The sequence below is a fragment of the Pelobates fuscus genome, chromosome 1 (genome assembly GCF_036172605.1).
Source record: "Pelobates fuscus isolate aPelFus1 chromosome 1, aPelFus1.pri, whole genome shotgun sequence".
Lineage (NCBI taxonomy): Eukaryota > Metazoa > Chordata > Amphibia > Anura > Pelobatidae > Pelobates > Pelobates fuscus.
In genome coordinates this window covers 313,132,569-313,154,144 of record NC_086317.1, presented here as the reverse complement: position 1 = coordinate 313,154,144, position 21,576 = coordinate 313,132,569, and the positions used below count along the sequence as shown (strand labels likewise).

General features: G+C 39.2%; 1 protein-coding gene across 2 annotated transcripts in view; it reads right to left on the bottom strand.

The window, feature by feature from the left end:
• Window positions 1–21,576, bottom strand: part of AFF3 (ALF transcription elongation factor 3) — a 487,926-nt gene that overhangs the window by 119,533 nt on the left and 346,817 nt on the right. For both annotated transcript variants that reach the window (XM_063458843.1, XM_063458853.1), the window contains exon 6: window positions 13,998–14,049. In XM_063458843.1, coding sequence (XP_063314913.1) covers window positions 13,998–14,049 — 52 coding nt within the window. The remainder of the gene's footprint in view (window positions 1–13,997; window positions 14,050–21,576) is intronic.

Here is a 21,576-nt window from a genome sequence, read left to right as displayed (position 1 = left end):
ATCCAGCCACAGGCTTTTCCGGCCTACCACCTTCTTTCTTCAATCCATCGCCGTGGATGGTGTCCAAGTGACTCACAAACTGTAAGTCAACCTACCCGTTATGCCAGGCATCAGTCCCACGGCACCATGCACGGGTCAGGTCCTCACTTTACGGCTGCATTTTGTCTAAGTCTGTTCTAAAACCATTGCATGTTCATGCATATCATTCGTTTAAACCCCCTACCGGTCTTTGGGTGTACTACAGGCTTCTTAGACATTATCGCATTTCATGTACAAACCAACGAACCACTGCATTTTCGCCTACACACTGACCCCTACCGGTCATTCGGTGTACTACAGGCTTCTCAGACATTATTGCATTTCATGTACAAACCATCGAACCACTGCATTTTCGCCTACACACTGACCCCTACAGGTCATTCAGTGTACTACAGGCTTCTCAGACATTATTGCATTTCATGTAAAAACCAACCTTGCTTCATTTAAACGATTGTCATTTCGGTTTGTGTTTTCTGGTCGGCACTTATTCATAGTATATTCTATGCACGATTGCTGTTCGCATTAAAATGCATACGGTTAAGCTATTCATGCTAACTTCTGTTTCCCTTCATACTAAGATTCGGTTATTCTGCTATGTATTCACATAGATCTTTTTCGTGAGTTACATTTCATCATTTCATGTATTTACATTTGGTTAAAAAGTTGCTTGGTTAAATAGACAGACCATTTTCATGCTATTTTTAAGGTATCACTTATTACATCAAGGGTATGAAACCAGCTAACATTTCTGTATAGACATTGGACTCCCACGCTTACTGGAGTTTTTTTTATAATTATCCATTTCATTACAATTAAATCAGCCTACGTTACAGGCCTCATTTCTTTGTTGTTAACCATGACACAAGGATTTAATTCCTTTTCATGCATACTCGGGTTGAATCACACGTACTGATCCAACCAATCATACGTTTCCTGCACAGTAATTGGTTAAACTTTCAAATACTTATTTTACACGATCTTAGGTTGTCTATTTTGTTTCAGTTTGCTTATTATATATATATATATATGGTTTTAATAATAATAGTTATTTTATTTTACAATGCAGATATTACATGTATATTACTGTTATGGTTAGCCTACATTACGGCTCCTTTTTCTGTCATGCTCGTACGACATACCACGAGTTCAAGGACACGGTCCTATTTTCAAAGAGTATAATGGAGATTTGATGTTATTACAACCATGTACATTACGATTACATGGCACTAACTATTCAGGCCATTTCTTATCATACTCATACGATATACCACGAGTATATAAGAACACGGTCCTACCTTCCACAGAGGGTTTCGGGTTGAATCACACGCATTGGTTCAACCACTCATACGTCACGTTACAACATTTTCTGCATAGATTGTCATTTCACATAATTTCACATGGCATTTACAAACTCAGGCCTTTTCTTGACACACTCAGACGACGTAACACGAGTATTCAAGAACACGGCATATACGTCTCACAAGACTTTCGGTTTTTGAATCACACGTTCTGGTTCATACATTCATATGTCACTTTACAGCAACATTTATGATTCTGCATATTGTCACTTCACATTAAAAAGTCCCAGATCAGTTTAGTGACATGCATATCATCTGATCACCTTCCATATATACACATTACACGGCCAATCCCCTGCTGCCAGGTATCGGACTCAGCGTAACGCTTGTCACCAAGCATGGGCAGTCATGTCACTATCATACTCATAGATTTTACACCTCCCACACATACTGCTAGAAGCCCTAATCCCAGCCTATACAGATTACACAGGTCTCACAGGATCCATTCTCACTCTATCCCTTTTTAGGTTTATCCAGGTTTTCATACCTGTCGAATCTCAAACTTCATACATACTACCAGGTACGTAAGCCTGCTCACGTTGTAGTTCACATACGTTTCATTCTTCTAGGCCATAGAGTACTGGCAAGTTAGGGGTATAGGCCCAAATAGGTACCTCCCTTCTTGGCATTTCTGCCTATTCTTTAGTGGTCCGCGAGGCCAACACCCCGCCTCAACGTTTCGGAGGCAAACGCCATCGGGCCACACGTGAGTTAGCCGCCTCGCAATATTATAGAGAGGGCCTCACCTGTCACTCCCTCCCCCTGTTTTCTTTTACTATCACCGAGAGGCCTACGATTCCTGCCACTACGACGGGTGGCCTCAATAACCCCTCGCGCCAACTCATAGACAGAGCCTCTCATAGCCACTTGGCAACTAGCAGGGCCTCACCTGTCACAAAACAAGATTAATTTTTCGCCTTTCAGGCCTAGTTAGCCTGCCAGTATCACCCCTGGGGAATCGGTCACTACACCCCTTACCATGGCTGGGTCGCCCGCTGCGACCCCTCCAGCACTGGTTGAGTTGCAATCACTTTCTCCAGCCATCTGTTTCAGGGCACATGCTAAATCTGTGTCCAAATAAAATGTATCCTAAAACTATACTTAACATCAATAAACATTTCTGTACTTACGACATTACTGCCACATCATCCATCTAGACATTTGGTGGAATTCATTATCTCGGGTCTATCAGAAGGATTCACACAGGCCTCATACACATGCCTTCCGGAATCCTGGAATGTCCTAATTTACAATCCGCACAACAAACCCTACAGCGGTGGAGACACTCATAGCCAGGAAGTGGCAGAGGACTTCCTATGGGGGCCCTTCCAGTCCCCTCCGTTCACCACATGGCGGACAAACCCCATCGGTATTGTCACGGGGAAATCTTCTCACAAACAGAGACTTATCATTGATCTATCAACACCTCACACCTCTGCCACTCCTAGTCTGAACTCCCTCATACCCTCTGAGGAATTTTCACTGCAATATTCCACCATAGATCACGCCATTACGGCTATCATGCAGGCAGGGGCCGGAGCATGGCTCAGTAAGACTGATATCACAATGCTTTCAAGTTACTGCCTATCCACCCTACACTGTGTCACCTGCATGGTATCAAGTGGGCAGGGAACTACTATTTTGCTCACGTTTAACATTTAGGTTCCAAAGTAGTCTGGCCATTTTCAACGTATTCGCCGAAACCCTATGCTGGTTTTATTAAATATAGCCAGATGCCCTACAGTTATACATTATCTGGATGATTTCTTACTGGTCGAGGAGAATATTTCCCCTCCCAGTAGCCTAAAAGAAACCATCAGTCTATTCGAACAGGTGGGTGTCCCAGTCTCCTCCACCAAGACTGAAGGACCAGATACCTTCATCACATTCCTGGGTATCATACTAGACTCAGCCACCATGCAAGCTAGCCTGCCACGCCCAAGGTAGAAAACATTCTGATCAACATAATCTCTACATGCAACCGCAAGAATTACAGTCTCTGCTTGGGTCACTGAATTTTGCCATTCGCATCATACCTCAAGGCTGGGCTTTCATCTCACAACTCCTTTACATGTTTCCCACTTTTAGACATGATGGACACAGGTCACCCCTGGATACCCAAGCCACGGCAGGCGTAATTATGTGGAGAAAATTTTTAACCACCATGAATGGTAAAAGCATGTTCCTTCCAAAATTGTCTGACTCCTCACCTACCATTTGGTCAGACGTGGCGTCTACCTCAGGTTTTGCAGCAATTTTTCAGGAACGAATGGCTTTGGGGCAGCTGGCCTTCAGAAGTTCAGGACCTGGAGGGTTTTTTCACTACCTCAGCTCTGTTTGAGATATATCCCATCGTGACGGTTGCCGTGGCATGGGTGCATTTATGGGCAGGTTCGTCTGTACGTTGCTACTCAGACAACCAAGTAACTTGTCACATTATAAACAAGGCCGATCCAAATCACTGACTATTATGAGATTCTTGAGGAAACTCACTTGGCTGGCTGCATGTCATAATTTTCTCTTGTTTTGTATTCATGTTCCAGGTGTATAACACTGCTGCTGACAATTTGTCTCGTTTAATTTCCAGGCTTTTCGTCAAATACTCCCGTCAGCCGCACTCACAGCCACGAACACCCCACTATTCCACCATCTAGTAATGGACTAGATGCTATTATGCAACATAGCAGAACATTGTCCCAATTAGCACTGTCTACTAATATCCGGGAAACTTACGATAGAGCTTTCATTTGATTTAAAGATTCCTTTCTGAACACAACATCTTACAACCTTTCATCGTGACATCCTGGTTGGGCTTTGCTTCTTTTTGCCACCTCAAACTCAAACTATCATACAACACAATCAAACCATATCTGACAGGCATCCAACATCACATGCTAACTTTACAACCAGACAAATCAAGTGTCCTCCTACCAATTAAGAACATCCTTAGGGGTATTCAGAGATCCGAACCCCCACGTACGGCCCAGAGGCTACCCATAGATTTCCATATTTTTAAAGACTTATACAATTCACTAGATTTAAACCCTTTGCCAACAACACAAACCTCATCGTTAAAACCGCCATATACGTAGCCTTGTTCATGGTTTCTTGAGACCAAGAGAATTTACCGCCATCAGCACAACACAGTCCACTCACATCCTACTTCATTCACACTTAACAAAACACATGGACTATTATATCTTGACTCTGCCTCACTCCAAAACCAGTCAACATGCACTTTCAGTAGAGGTTAAGTACTATCCTACTCACAACAGGTGGAGCCCCGTCAAACTACTGGACTCATATACCCAGCATAACAACGAACCACCATCACAACCACTTTCAGTCTACAAGGTTCGGTACTCACTACCACCACCTTTATGACACACGTCAGGTCTTTACTTACACAGCTGGGCCTCAAATCAGCTAACTATTCGGGCCACTCCTTCCTCAAAGGAGCAGCCTCCACAGCATTCCAGTTCATGTTATCGGGTCACTGGGGCGCTGGAAGTCATCGGCTTACTCTAGATACATACCTAACCCGGTACAAGAAGTAAGAAATGCCTTTCAAGACATGTCTGGTTAAAGTATGTATATTGCTGGTATGTAATAAATTTGATTTTCTACTTTTGCCCTCTTTATTTACAGGCCTACCTCATCGTCGGTTCCGGCACACCACAACCGACTTGCTCTTTTAATACCATCCTACACTTATCAGTGTTTGTATCTTCTGTACTATCATGAGCCCTTAACACAAGTATTAAGGCCTTTTGGCCTGTAATTGTGGGAGGGGCGTATGACACACCTCTTCCCTACTTAAGGGACACCCCTTACCTGGCTCCATATCGTTAGAGGTCAGCGCTGCATCACCCTCCCACCCACTCCTCATTATTAACTCCTTTTCTCTTTACATTTCTTCTTGGTGGGCCCTCTTTATTTACAGGCCTACCTCATCGTCGGTTCCGGCACACCACAACCGACTTGCTCTTTTAATACCATCCTACACTTATCAGTGTTTGTATCTTCTGTACTATCATGAGCCCTTAACACAAATATATATATATATATATATATATTTGCTTTGTCTGATTTGCATTTGTATAGCTTAAATATACACAAATATAAATCGAACAAAGCAAATCTAATCTCATATCAAGGCCCCAGAGTAGTAGAAAGAATACAAATGTAGAGCACATGCACTATAGATATAGTTGATTTAAAAAAAAATCTTATAATGCATGCTATTATACGGATATATTTGTAGAACCCTTCAGTGCATTAAAAACAGAACAGACACAACATAGCAAATTGAAAAGTTACAGGTTCCAACCTAGAGAAAAAAAGAATCTAATTATCTCAAAGAAATGTTAAATTACCCTGAGATTGTGAGCTGTGTCAGCCTGATCCAAAGTGCTGTTTAAAAAAAGTTACATGACACATGGACAGATCTTTAAATAGCTTTCCATGCTGACTGACCATTATGTTTGTGTGAGTGCTCCAAATATATTTCTGTTTACAATTACATGTACCTTATAAAATGACTTAAATCAAAACCACAATCCAGAACTAGACTCTGGTCTCCTTGTTGCTTAAGTGGTATCAGCTAGCACTCATTGAGGAAGCCCAACGAAGGCCAAAACAATTGTCTGGGGTTGCTGTATCTCTCTTGCAGATACATGCCAGCATTTCGGATTTGGACAGCACTTGTGGATGGGATCAGTCTAATAATTTACATGCATAGATAAACTCTGTATGCAACATCTACACAAAAATGTGTTTGAAACCTGAGTGGAAACGAAAACAATGACATCCTATTTGCCCTTTTACATTGTTATGATATCTTATATCTTCTGATTTTTATTTATTTTTATTTATTTTTTTATTTCATTTGTATGCTTCAATCTCATTTGTATGCTTCATTTGCATGATACATTACAAAAAGCTTTCAGGATATTTCTATAAATGTATTTATTGCATTATAAAATATACTTTATTATTGTTTTTTTAATAAAATATTAGCCTGTATATTTTATTATTTTATACGATATATCAACATGTGTTATGTAAATCTTTCTGGTTCCCCTTAGCAGATATCTTTATCCTCTATGATTGAAAGGCTGAAATACACAAAGCATTCAGATTCAAATGGCATTACAATGTAAATCTTTCTTACTTACTATTATGAATATTTAAAATATCTGATACATGTATTTTAGCATTAAAACTAATCGAAATGTCGTATGCAATATCTGCTTCTGTTGTCATTACAATAGCATCTGTATGTTAATACTTTCTGCTTTATGTATTTTTTTCCATCAATCATGTCAACAAATTCTAGTGTTCTGTTCTTATCATTTAAAGCTAATTTGAAATGCTAAGGGAAGCTAAGGAATACAAAACATATTTTAAATGCAGGACATCAAATATGTACAAAGCGAGCATACCTATCTACCAAAAACCTATGCCACACAATATTAATCATGTGATAAAAAGTATTTTTCATAATTAAAATAAAATAAAAACAAAACATTTTCATTTTTGGACGCTGAAACTTATTTGTAAATTAAATCTATTTGTGTTTCCTTATTGTCCATTTAATGCAATTATATCTATATTTGTTCAAACTGACAAAAAAAAAAGATAATGATTTAGTTAAAAATACGGTATACTTTATTTTAAAATGTATTTTCCCAATCAGTTTGAACTGTTAATAACATGAATCATTTATGGGACTTAATAATATAAAAAAATCCAGGAGATAAAATTACATTTTTAAATTAGAGCAAATATAGTTTATTCTGTAGAGATATTTGTGTGTATGTGTGTGTATGTATATATATATATATATATATATATATATATATATATCTCACTGCATGCCTGGACCGCTATATTTGCACACTGCTTTATGGACAAATGAGCTTAGTCAACCTGTTGGACTTAGAACCGCCAGCAATGAGTGTGAGCCAGGAATTAATTGTTTAGTTAAATGTTATTTGGGCTACTAGATTATTGCAATAATTAGAAGCCACAATTTAAATCAGCAAAATATAAAATTGACTACTTTTAGAAATCAAGTACTTTAGAATATCATAATTTTCTCAAAACAATGCATGCTTTTAAAGATTTCAATCAGACCATTCGGTTAGTATTGAAACTCCGTAAAACCTACCACAATTAACTAATTTTACACACCTCTTGTGTAAAATTAGATATACATTATAGTTCACTACGTGGGTCCTTCATCATAGTATGTAACACTACCCAAACTAAAAAAGTAGGAGAGCTCTCATTCTCAATTGTGCTATTGCCTATTTAAAGCATAGCACTCAGTGAACGCATTTCTCTATCACTAATTAGAACATGACTGTAACCAGTGAAATAATGTCATATTTAATTCAATAGTCAGTCCTGATCAGAGCTGCCATCAGGGGCCGACAGCTGGTAAAATATTCTGCCAGTCTGTTAAATGAACACAATAGTGTCAGGACACAAACACATATGCCTGACACTAAATGGGTAAAATAACTATTATCTATGTATCTGAGTGCATGAATATTTGTTCACTAGTGTGTGTGTTTGGGGACCCAGCGAGCAGTTTTGTAAGGAACCTTAAGAGTTAGAATGACCGTTGTGGTTCTGATAAACACAGCACAACCAAACTGAAGGGCAGAGAGTATAGGGGCTCTTTTTCTTTCTTCTCCCTGAATGCTGGTTTTCTTTTCTCTTCTTTGACTTCAAATTGTTGGCCCATCATATGAACTCTGTGAGGACAGACCAGTCCTTCTTGTGGCTTCTATGCTCAAAAAAATCATGAACATAGTAAATGAAGTATGCCTAGCAGTAGTGGAATGTGTTTGTGGGGATCAGGTATAATGTAGTATTCATTCTTATTTCTCTGTGAGAATATATCTGTCTATGGTGATTCACAAATTCCCTGCAATAACACTAACATCAAGTAACTACCTGTAACTACCTCTCAATATACCTGGTGTCTTCTCACTCTATTCTCGCCTGCCTCCCCCCTAAACCCCCCTTAGCAGTACAACCAGGATCAAGTTGTGTATACATCACCTATCATCTATTGAGACACAGCAGCAAGTGGATTTCGGTGGGTAACCCCCACCTACCACATTATATAGCATGGGTTACTTCTAAAAGCAGTGGGAGCTTGGTCATGAAGTCATGTCTTGGCACCAAGTGCCTGTTGCTGTCCGTCTCTCCAGGAGAAGCTAGAATTAGACTGCACTCGCTGCACAGCTCTCCTGCATCCTCCCACTATAACTATGGGAATGGAGTGACTGTAGGTATCCCATGTCTCCTTCTCCATCCACAGCACTAACAAAGGTTAAAGGCAAAGAAGGAAAGGGTTGCTTTTATATTAAAAGTATTTAAATAACATACATATACAAACAAACATACATAAGTGTAGGCTTCAAATTTAAAGTTCTTCACTACACATACATACATACATATACTGTACATACGTAGACAATGACAATTAGTAAATATGTGTGCTAATTATGCTAGTATGCCTAATTATGAACGTAGGCGAGTGTTCTGCTAATGTTGGCTAATTATATATATGTTTGTCTGTGTATGTGGCTAGCTAGTTAGTTGGGAGTGGCTTATCATATGGCTAATTAAAGCAGCTCTGTCACCATCGGGGGTGTTTGCACACCTTTCCAGGGGCAATGGGTGGCAGCAAAAGGTGAGATTTACTTACCTTAACCTGCCCCTTGTGGGCTCTTCATCAGCTCATGCCGATTCAGCTTCCAGGAGCTGAAGTTATCACTAGGCTGTAATGTAAACACTGCATTTTCTCTGAAAAGACAGTGTTTACAGCAAAAAGCCTGAAGGTAATGATTCTTCTCACTAGAACAAATTCAATAAGCTGTAGTTGTTCTGGTTGACTATAGTGTCCCTTTAATCCTGCAATGTAAACAGTGCCACTCCTGCAGAACGGCAATGATTCTAGTTGCAGTGCTAAAACTACAGGACATCGTACTCAGACCAATAAATTGAGATCATATGGTGTGGGTGCCTATATGGTTATGGTAACACTCTAGCACCAACAATTCCATTTATCACTTGCGATTTCCATTTTTTTTTGTATGCTAACATTTACTTTACTGCACTATTCAAGGCAAATTATGCTTTTACTCTTGAGAAGCAGTAGTTTAACCCCTTAAGGACCAAACTGCTGGAATAAAAGGGAATCATGACATGTCACACATGTCATGTGTCCTTAAGGGGTTAAACTTATGTGTGTTTTATTTCTTAGGGGCTGCAGTATTTTTTCACTTTTATTTGCGTATGTGCATGTGAGAGTGACCAATTTGGTCTGTTAGTAAGTGTGGCTAAGTCACTATGCGTGAGTGTGGCTAATTTAATACTATCTAGTTGTGTGGCTAAAGAAATGTGTGTAAATCATGGATAAACAAGTATTTCTTGACAGATATATGTGTTACACATTATACATATAAATGCCCATACACAATTACACATTCAAACACATTACACATACGCATTCAATCAAACACATGTCTAAGCATTTTCACACATTGCGAATACACCAATGGTAATGAATATACTTGGCATGACCCAGGGCAGAAAATAAATTAAAAACACCCCTGAATAGTGTCAATGCCAGCGGTGTGTTAAATTCTATTAGCAGCAAATTAAATGTAATTAAAGGGCTCAAGAGCAATAAGACAATAAGGAGATCACAAAATGGACCGTCTGGTTTTTCCATCGCACACAAGGCTTAGTTTGCTGACCTTTAAAACAAAAAAGGACTACAGCACACAAACAGGCAATAAGCTATGAGCCAAGTATATTATTAAATACTGTATAATACAGTGTTTTATTAATATCGCATTTCCCACAACTTTGTGACAAAGTTATTGCCATGGGTAAAAGCAGGTAGCGGCTATATTTCTGGCATCTTTAGAGCTGTCAAATTTGCTATGTTGCCCTGTTTCCAGTTCTATATTGGCAATTAGCTATTCTGTCCTTTTTTCAGTGTTCATGAAATATTTGCCAGTATAGAAAAATTTCCAGAAAGTCGCATTTTGTTTGATTGATTACTGGCCAGATAATTGAAATCGGCTGCTTAGAAGCGAAAAATGGCTCGACCTACACTACTGAGTGTGGCTATTAAAGTGATAGATAGCCTTGCATTGCACAGTGAGAGTACACAGGAGTGAGATAATCTGTTTTTAGGGTGCATTTCATTTATATGTAATTCCTACTAAATAATTACATAGTATTCTTTTTACTTCAAGAACTGCATTAGAGTGCTAAAAAGAAAACAATCTATCAGAGAGATACTTCAATAACTCTACAGCCACACTGTTTCTAAACTAGCTCTACATCCATTAAAATCTTATTAACCATGTACCTTCCTGTAATATCACACAGGAACACACGGCAGGAGGTACAAAAAGTTGTAATATGCTCCCTTTCTATCAGAGTTTTATCATACAGTCCATACAGATGTTTAAACAGAAATTGGATACATATTTGCAAAAACATAACATACAGGGATATAATTTCTAATTTGTGGGGTAATAGCTGCTTGATCCAAGGAGATATCTGACTGCCATTTTTGGGTCAAGAAGGATTTTTTCCCCTAGTTTGTTGCAAAATTGGAAGCGCTTCAGACTTTTTTTTTTTTTTGCCTTCTTTTGGATCAACAGCACAAACGTATGTGAGGAAGGCTGAACTTGATGGACGCAAGTCTCTTTTCAGCTATGTAACTATGTAACCTTTTTTTAAGTGTGAGTGTGGGGATCTTTTAATGAATGATAGCTGCTTTTCCTCTCTACTCATCCTTGCTAGATGCACGTATCATGAATCAGCTGGAAGAAAAGCAATTGATCCTCAATTCTATTAACCCACCTAGTCTGAGCATCAAAATTTGTGGCACCTCCACCATGAAGCACTTTAAGCATAGGCGCATCACATTTCATTAGGATGTTCTCCCTATGTTACTTGTATAAGGTTTATTAATACTTAAATCAACACTCCCACGACAAACGTAAGGTCTTTAAGTTGTTATGGGAGGAGGAGTGTCTGGACACAGTATTACCTAAACAGTTTTTGAATGGTTTACCCTGAAATTGGGTTTCTGGAGTCTGACACCGCTGCCTTCTGGCTTCCTCCCCGCAGTATGTGGATGGTTTATCTGGGCACCTAGAGATAGGGTGGAGATAGAACATAAAGTAATATCCCCCCACTCTATGTCATAGCCTTGGCTGCCACCTCTTTGCAATAAGTGGGAGCAAGACCGTGATTGTTCCACGCATTCTCCTACTCTTTTGACCTAAACCCATAATGATCTCCGTAACTCCTTGTATCTGTCATCAAAGCCTTGCCTGATGTTCAATTGCTGCACAAATCATGTATATCTCCCCTGGTCCCTTCATTAGTTTTTCTCTTTAGGACTCCTACCACTGGCCAATAAACCCTGTATATGTTTTCGTTCACTACTCCTATTGTTTTCCCCCATTCCATTCCCATGTGATTTCTTCACATTATCCCCCCCTGTGCTTTTCCCGATTCCCCTCTATATTTCCTGTGTTTTTTCCAATGTCCTTCCCATGCATTTTCTTCCCATTTCCCTTCCATATGCCTCTTTCTTCATTTATCTCCACTCTGCCTTGTCCACATGCTCCTCTCAAGGTTCTTGTCCTGCTGATAATTACCAAACTCAAACTACGTATCTACTTCAACTATTGTCATGATTAAAATCTATGATGGAGGAGGGGGGATTCTATACCACTGCTTATAAACACAAATATGAATTTTATATGACATCAAGGCTAAAGATTTAAAAAATATTGAGTATTTTAGACGGGTTTTTAAAGCATGGAACCCAAACTAATATTTGGAACCACTTAACATGCAGCCCAAACTAACTGCAGAACAGGAATCTATTTAGTTTCAAAAAACATAGTTTTGAGGTGACACTTGTCCTTTAAGCTGAATTGAAACAAAAAGCCAAGACCAGGAATCATGGAGCAGGTTAGTGGGAATCTGGAGCAAAGTGCTAAGAGGAATAACTAACCATTCACTATAGAATTCTCAGAGCAAAACTGAGGTATGCTGCTGAATTGTTGGTCAAAACATGATTTCAGTACTGACTAAAGATGAAGTGGAGCTCTGTTGGAAAAGGTCATTACAGACGAGATTTTATATTTATGAAATACTTGAAACAAGCGATGTGGCAGAGTTGCATTAATGTAAAATTGTGGGCATCAGTTGTAACTTAAATGCATACGTTTTGGCCTCATAGTTATATGTTTTGAAACATATTTTTGTTTTTTAAATACAAAATCCTGATTTTACTCCTTTAGCCATGTATCCTATTTTCACAAAACGTCTTCCTGATTGGAAGGAATGCTGTGTAGTTCAGCCAAAGAGAGATGAATGTGAGTTCATCTGCTCAGAGTCATCCCCGCAGTCATTTTCTGTCCTCATAATGTCACTGTTGTATTTAAAATCAGGCACATATATGATTATACTGCAAACTTTTTATTGGAATAAGCACAAAATGACAAAGCTTCGGCTGATATGGACAGCCTTTCTTGAACTTTCTTACCCTTTGGACACAGGAGGGTGGCTTCCATGGGGCAACTTGTATCTGCTGGCTTAGGCTTTTGGTAGTCATGGGCTGTCTTTCCCAGTTTACGCCTCCTCCTCTGTGCCTTCTTCTCTGTCCTCCTCTCTCCCACGCTATCAATATGCAATGGACCCTGTTGCGCTATTAAAGGGACAACGCACATGCAGAGGCTATCAACTGTCCCTTAGTGCATGGGCCACCTGATGGGCCACCTCAACTTGCAGCCACACCGGCTGCACTGGTGGTAGTTCTGCCTCTGAATCAGAGGCTTCTCATCGAGAAGCCTCTGATTCTGAGACTCCGACTTACACGCTTGAAACCAGAGGTTAACTGAGCCTGGTGGATGCAAGCACGTACTCACAGGCTCATTGTCTTAAGGGAGTAGACAGGAATGCTCTGCAAATCTAACGGAATTTGGAAGATAACCTCCCTGGCTAGGGAGGTGTTGCTGCAATTATTTATAACAGTGCTGATTTCAAATAGAAATCAGTAATTGTATAAATTGCTATTAAAATTAGTATTTCTCCACACATAAAGCACTTCAGCAAGCTGTATGGAGTGTTACTTTAATATCAAAACTAAAGAGATTTGAAAGTAGAGAAAAATACAGAATGAATATGGGGCCAAAACCTATCACAATGAAGTTGTGTTGGTGCCCAGAGAATGCCTGGAGTGTCTTTTTAAACAAATTTCACTTTATCCATTATGGGAGGTTTGAGTAATCTGCTTATGATTGCATTTTAACTTGAGCTTGCTCATTGAAGTGGAAAATTACTCTGAGAGCTTAAATTCCCTTAAGCTAATCAATTTGTAGAATTTAAACACAACTGTATTCAATGGACGATGTATTTTGTGCCTGGTATTTCAATATTAGGAATTGCTGAAGATGCAGCACATCTTATTAGGAATTGCTTTAGAAAAAGAACACATTTGGACTGCTGTTATAATAATAGTACGAGCATTAGAGATCTTACCTGATCAATGTCCTCCTCGTCACTGCTTAGCTTCAGGTCATCAGCTAATGTCCTGACAGAGAGGGAAATGTGAAAAAGGAGTGTTATTTTATGGATGTAGATACTTATTTCTGATAATGGTGTGAGTGAGAGCAACAGAATACAAAGATGTATTTTAAAGGTCGATACACTTGAGTCTTGCTTTTCAACCTAGATTACTATGTAACTATGTATTTTCAGATGTCTTACATATTTTACGCTATGCCATTCTAAGGCATACAATATTTATAACCGTCACAGAATATGTACTGTCTTCTAGACCATTACTATGCCAACAAATGACAAGTACTTTCTCCTTCACTCACAGCTACTTCACAACTTTACTTAGCTTTAATCACTTTAGGCGTAATGACTAGAATTGAAGGACCTCGTTTCGTGGCCCTAAAGTAGGAAAACAGTGTTCTAGAATTCCCAGCTTGACCAACAAAAAATTATTCTCTTATCTGCCCTCCACTATGCTTTCCAACTGGTTACACTGATATGTAAGTGCCTGAAATGTAACTGTCACTTTGTTGTGTGTCAGTGGGTATGTGTATCCCTAAAATCTGTTGCGATGAATTTCATTGATTCTATTGTATACCTACTTTTGGGCCACCCTGTACATATTCCAGCAATCTCTGAGAGGCCTTCTTCACACCAATTCACCCACAATCTACATTTTCACAAAGCACCATTTCCAGGCCCTGAGGTACTGACTGCAGCTCTGAAGGCACTTAACCATGTTATATATACATTTTTCTAGCTAATTAGCTACATTGTATATGTCAGTTAAGTACTTTAGCTCCAGAAATGAATATGCTGACTATAGAGTCCAACAATCACCATTACATGTAGTTTTGAAAGCCACTCATTCGGGACTGCCCAGGTGCAGATGCCTATGCTGCAGATACCCTGCATTGGCGTAGTGCAAGGATTTATGATATAGAAGGATTTATGATGGCTATAATAAACGACAAACTACCAATACTACTGCAACTAAACCCTGGATTTTAAATGTTCCGGTAATTCTGATGAGGTAATTAACAGTGGATGACAATATAATTTTCATTATTTAAATTTTTATTGAATAGTATACAGAGAAACAGACGAACTACACAATTTGGAAGAGGGAATATATTGTTATAACAGTGCCTCAAATATATGCAGGGTTACAAACTCTTTTTAGACCATTTGGATTTTTCTTAACACACCAACACCATGACAGTTGTTAACTTGACCAAGTTATCTTGAGCATGGAATTATTTTATTGAATAATAAGAATAATAGAAATAATATTTTTTTCCTGTATGGACATCGATTATACTGAGAGTGTTCTTATAACTCAGTGCTATCACACTGTTTGGATTTGTAATTCTTTAATAAATGCCACATGAAGGAGACCGATTGGAAGACAAGGAACAGTAGTGTACTTCTAACTCACAATGAAGGGATGATGGTTTGATAAATCAATATTTCTCTTGAAATTTGGAAAACCTGCAATATTACTGTGCATTATTGAATATTTAAAATGTAAAAAAAACTATTGTATTTGGCAACAATGACCATTCTGGTATAGTCTGATAGAAAATGCTTGAAATTCAACCTCGGATGAGCAGCGTCTCAAGTTGGATTTCAGTTTTATTCACTTAAATGGGAATTGTTGGGATCTGACCAGAGAATTCCATACCTTAAATATTCAAATCGAATATTTATATAACTCGCATCATTTTGACCTTGAATTTGCAATTCCCTGGTCAATTCCTGTCATTTTCTGGTTTAGGGAAATACTAACAGCGTTTTTTGCTTAAGTGAGAATCTGAAGTACATTTGAAGTTAATTTTAAGTTTAAGGTCAAAATAGTGAAAAATGAAAAATTAATCTATGCTTTAATTTCAGCTACTCTGGCCTTACATTTTAAATCCACATTGAATTCACTTTGAATTCTCACCTTAATAAATAACCCTGTATGAAACAAGCTTACTCTGCTCTCAACAACTTGTTTGTGGCTGCCTTTTAGAAGAGGAGTCACAATAATTGTTTCCCTATTCCTTCTCCAATTCATTAGGCTGTGGGATGATATACTGGATCAGTGAATACGGATTGGTTGAGATCCGCCTTGCCACTTCATGACTGATTTACATTGCAAAGCAGGCATTTCATATCCCTGGCACGATTACAGACATTTAAAGTACTAACATCATTTCCTGGAGGGAGAAGTTAAGTTTCAGATTTTCTTTAAAAAAACTGTAAATATAAATATACACATGTATTAGATAGCTCTGTTAGAGAACTGTATTGTACCTGTCTCTTTAATAATTACAGTTCTGTTACTATGAAATAATGAGTGCATGTTTCGATGTAATTTATTTTTGTCTTTTTTTATAACTCATTTGAGAATGTTGCCCTGTGGGGACATATTCAATGAACAATTCAATTAACTAGTTCTTAAATAGTTATTAAATCAAGGGGAAAGAACTCTATACTGGAAAATTTATATCCAACATCCTCACATTTAGGCTGTGCAAAAATGAGATCCGCTATATTACAAATTTTATTTCACAGCTTTTTGCAAAGACCGATTAAGAGAACGATACAGTAACCTCACGCAACATATGAATGGTATAAAACAAGTCAAGTTATACAAGTCTGTCCCCAGGGCACAATCAAACAGTCCTTAAAGAGCACTTAGAACAAGCTGCAGACAAAGCTCCAGCAGTCTGATTCCATTTGATGAGATAAAAAGGTATGGAAAGTATTCTTTCCTAGCATTTCCTAGAATATTATTTGTATAACATCATAAACATGTTCTCCTTGTGCTCTACTGCAGATTCTGTTAATACCAAAATGTATTGTCCTGTTAATGTTATGGAATCAACAAAAAAACAGTTATTAGTAGACTTGGGCATTTGTTTTTGGGCTAACATGTTTTAATTCAAAATGTTGGCAATTCGTCCATTCATCTGAATGAATGTAAAACAACGAATGAAACAAAGAACGAATTGTTAGTTAGAATAAATTTCGGACGTGCAATTCGTTCTACTGGCTTGTGGCTCCCTCCTTGTCATATTTAAAAATTTAAAATAAACCCTCCTATACCGACTCTCACCCTTCATCAATATGATCCCCAAATTAGTATAATGAAGGTTAAATTCTTACTCCTGGTTCTACTTACAGTGTGAGTGGTAAGGAAAAAAAAAGAATGCTACTCTCTCAAACAATAGGAAATTGCTCTTTCAAATCAGCATAGATGGTATCATCCCCACCATGAATAAATGCAGGTGGTACTCGAAAAATTTGAATATCGTGAAAAAGTTCATTTATTTCAGTAATGCAACGTAAAAGGGGAAACTAATATATGAGATAGACGCATTACATGCAAAGCAAGATAATTCAAGCCGTGATTTGTCATAAGTGCGATTTATGGCTTACAGCTCATGAAAAACCCAAATCCACAATCTCAGTAAATTAGAATATTGTGAAAAGGTGCAATATTCTAAGCTCACAGTGTCCCACTCTAATCAGCTAAGTAAGTCATAACACCTGCAAAGGGTTTCTGAGCCTTTAAATGGTCTCTCAGTCTGGTTCAGTAGGAATCACAATCATGAGGAAGACTGCTGACCTGACAGTTGTGCAGAAAACCATCATTGACACCCTCCATAAGGCGGGAAAGCCTCAAAAGGTAATTGCGAAGGAAGTTGGATATTCCCGAAGTGCTGTATCAAAGCACATTAATAGAAAGTTATGTGGAAGGGAAAAGTGTGGAAGGAAAAGGTGCACAAGCAGCAGGGATGACCGCAGCCTGGAGAGGATTGTCAGGAAAAGGCCATTCAAAAGTGTTGGGGACTTTCACAAGGAGTGGACTGAGGCTGGAGTCATAGAAACATAGAAACATAGAATGTGACGGCAGATAAGAACCATTCGGCCCATCTAGTCTGCCCAGTTTTCTAAATACTTTTATTAGTCCCTGGCCTTATCTTATAGTTAGGATAGCCTTATGCCTATCCCACGCATGCTTAAACTCCTTTACTGTGTTAACCTCTACCACTTCAGCTGGAAGGCTATTCCATGCATCCACTACCCTCTCAGTAAAGTAATACTTCCTGATATTATTTTTAACCCCTTAAGGACACATGACATGTGTGACATGTCATGATTCCATTTTATTCCAGAAGTTTGGTCCTTAAGGGGTTAAACCTTTGTCCCTCTAATTTAAGACTATGTCCTCTTGTTGTGGTGTCAGTGCATCAAGAGCAACCACACACAGACGGATCCTGGACATGGGCTTCAGATGTCGTATTCCTCTTGTCAAGCCGCTCCTGAACAACAAACAACGTCAGAAGCGTTTTACCTGGGCTAAAGAAAAACAGACCTGGTCTGTTGCTCAGTGGTCCAAAGTCCTCTTTTCTGATGAGAGCAACTTTTGCATCTCATTTGGAAACCAAGGACCCAGAGTCTGGAGGAAGAATGTAGAGGCACACACTGCAAGATGTTCGAAGTCCAGTGTGAAGTTTCCACAGTCTGTGTTGATTTGGGGAGCCATGTCATCTGCTGGTGTTGGTCCACTGTGCTTCATTAAGTCCAGGGTCAATGCAGCCGTCTTCCAGGAGATTTTGTAGCACTTCATGCTTCCTTCCGCAGACGATCTTTATGGGGATGCTGACTTAATTTTCCAGCAGGATTTGGCACCTGCCCACACTGCCAAAAGCACCAAAGCCCGGTTCAATGACCGTGGGATTACTGTGCTTGATTGGCCAGCAAACTCGCCTGACCTGAATTGCCAAGAGAAAGATGAGAGACATGAGACCGAACAATGCAGAAGAGCTGAAGGCCGCTATTGAAGCATCCTGGTCTTCCATAACACCTGAGCAGTGCCACAGGCTGATAGCTTCCATGCCACGCCGCATTGAGGAAATAATTGCTGCAAAAGGTACTGAGTCCATATGCATGCTTATACTTTTCAGAGGTCCGATATTGTTCTATGTACACTCCTTGTTTTATTGATTGCATGCAATATTCTAATTTACTGAGATTGTGGATTTGGGGTTTTTATGAGCTGTAAGCCATAATCACAGCACTTATGACAAATCACGGCTTGAACTATCTTGCTTTGCATGTAATGCGTCTAGCTCATATATTAGTTTCCCCTTTTACGTTGCATTACTGAAATAAATGAACTTTTTCACAATATTCAAATTTTTCGAGTATCACCTGTAGATTCAGATATCCAGAGGGTTGAGAATCTACATCTACTTATCCTTGGTGGGGATTTTTATTGCTCTGCAAAGTGTGTTTTTTCATTCCCACTATTTTCTAAATTAATTATCAAAACTTATCTAAAGAAGATTACTACTAGTGGATATTTTTGAGACTACCATTAATCAGAAATAATTTTGTATGATATGCTGGTGTATTGTTTAACACTCTGTGGCATGTATTTTACACTCTGTAAAGTGAATGTTTTAATACATTGAAAAGGTAATACCCATAACAGATGGAAACCTCAAATGTTACAGAGGTTAGTATCTGGTATGGCACAAATTCACAGTTTTAATAATTTTTTTACTGGCAATGTGTAGTAGCTATGGTAACAACGTACACAGCATGTGTTTTAATGCTTTACCAGAAGCAAGTGGCCGGTATCTTTGATAGCTGATTGGCAATGTAATGCAATATAGCTAACTTATTTTTCTTATATACAGAGAAATTGTTGTTAAGTGAAATAACAAAAAAATATCAATTTATCAAAACATATAAAAAATATTTTTCAAAATATTAAATCATTTCAAATGTTTATCCAAAAATTATTTAATAATTTTAAAAGCTTATGCAAAAATATTAAATTAGAAACCAGTCGCTAAGTAGAAAACAATAAGTCATTAGCAGTGTGACAAACACTCCTTCCCACGTACGTTTGCCACGGACTCCTGGAGGAGTGTGTGACGAGAGCAATCTCGCCACATTGCATTGGAGAAGCCTGGCTGCCCGCCTGCTGCCTTTGGACTATGGCCCTGGGAGATTGGGCCCTTTAAAAACAGTATGCGGCCATACCAGAGTGTATGTCACTCATTCTGGCCCTTTAAATACAGTGGGGTCATTTGGTACTTGCCCTGTGTGAGCTGTGGTAACCCAGATAGCTATGCCATGGAGCCTATTCGTGTGATTAAAGACTTATTAAATGGCTCTATGGCGATTAAACTGTATTCGGTTGGTCTGAGTGCCATTCACCTAATAATGTGCACTCAGACCTGAGCTATCTGGGGATATGTGAAATGGCTGTGTGTTATGTGTAAAATGTGACTTTATGTATTTTAAAGTGTTTTATGTCGTTTTGCAACCATGTGGTTAATGGAGTCTGCCTCTAGACCTGAATAATTGGATTACTTCTCCAATTATCTCCAGGGCAGAAGGGAGGAAACCAGGATGCATTGTGGGGATGTTTTTTCTGCCAGCCAGGGGGAACAAAATATACTTTTACTAACTTTTGAACCCCTGGTCTGATTCATGACATTTTTTAATATGTTGTTCCCCTGAATGGATTGATTGAGGATATGTATTTTTATGTGAATGTGATGTATGGTTTTAAAGTTACAGAGTATGTGTGGAAACTGTATTTTTACTGTATGTATAATGGGATTATGTGTCACACTAAGGGGAGGGGATGTGTGGGTTGCACCCGTGATACTATTGGTTATTTTATGCCTCCCCCTGGGTGTGGCCTGTATGTGTACTCATGTAATAAAAACCAGGCTGGGTGCCCCAGCACCTCAGACCACTGCTTGACCCTCAACACAGTGCCTTGTCTCGTTCTTGGGGGGATTCACTGTATGCTGTTGGAGATCGATTGCTAGGAGTGTAAGCTGATGTCTGCTTTTCCTGTTCGTCTGCTAGCAGCTATTCGTGAGGTTCCAGTTTGGAGTGCTATTTTGTATCCAGTTCTGGAGTTTGGTGTTCTGCAGTAGCTGTGCCTGTCTCTCAGAAAGGGGCATATCGCCTAAACGGATTTTAACCCCTTGTCTGCTGAAACGGTCCGTTACAATTGGTGGCAAGCGGCGGGATCGTTCCTACAGCCAGAAGGACAGCTACAGGAAACACCATTTCTTTGGATTTAGAAGTGGGGGCAACGCATGTCCCAGTACAGCGACTCTAAAAGCAACAGAATGGATCCAGCAGTGTTATACGAGGAGGAGGACCTGGATCGCCGGGATGCATTAAGGAAAAGCATCTGGTACCAGGCCCTGGATGTACAATACCAGCGGTGTGAGAGTCTCCCCAGTGAAGAGCAGCGGTTGCAGAAGCAAGTGGCCCTGCGGATGCCCTTCCTGGGAGAGCAGCCCCTGGAGGAATGGGTGAAGGAATTGGAGCTCCGAGTATGGCAGGAGATTTGGCTGGAAGATGCCTACCAGGCACTCTGGTGGTATATGGCACAGTATATACCCTGGACAGCCGAGCATGACAAGCCAGAGGGAGAGGAGTTTGATGGTCCTGGCTTGTTATGGGAGTCCTTTGCAGAGACGGACTTCGGGAGCCCTGCGCAGACCAGACTTCAGGATATTTTCTACAC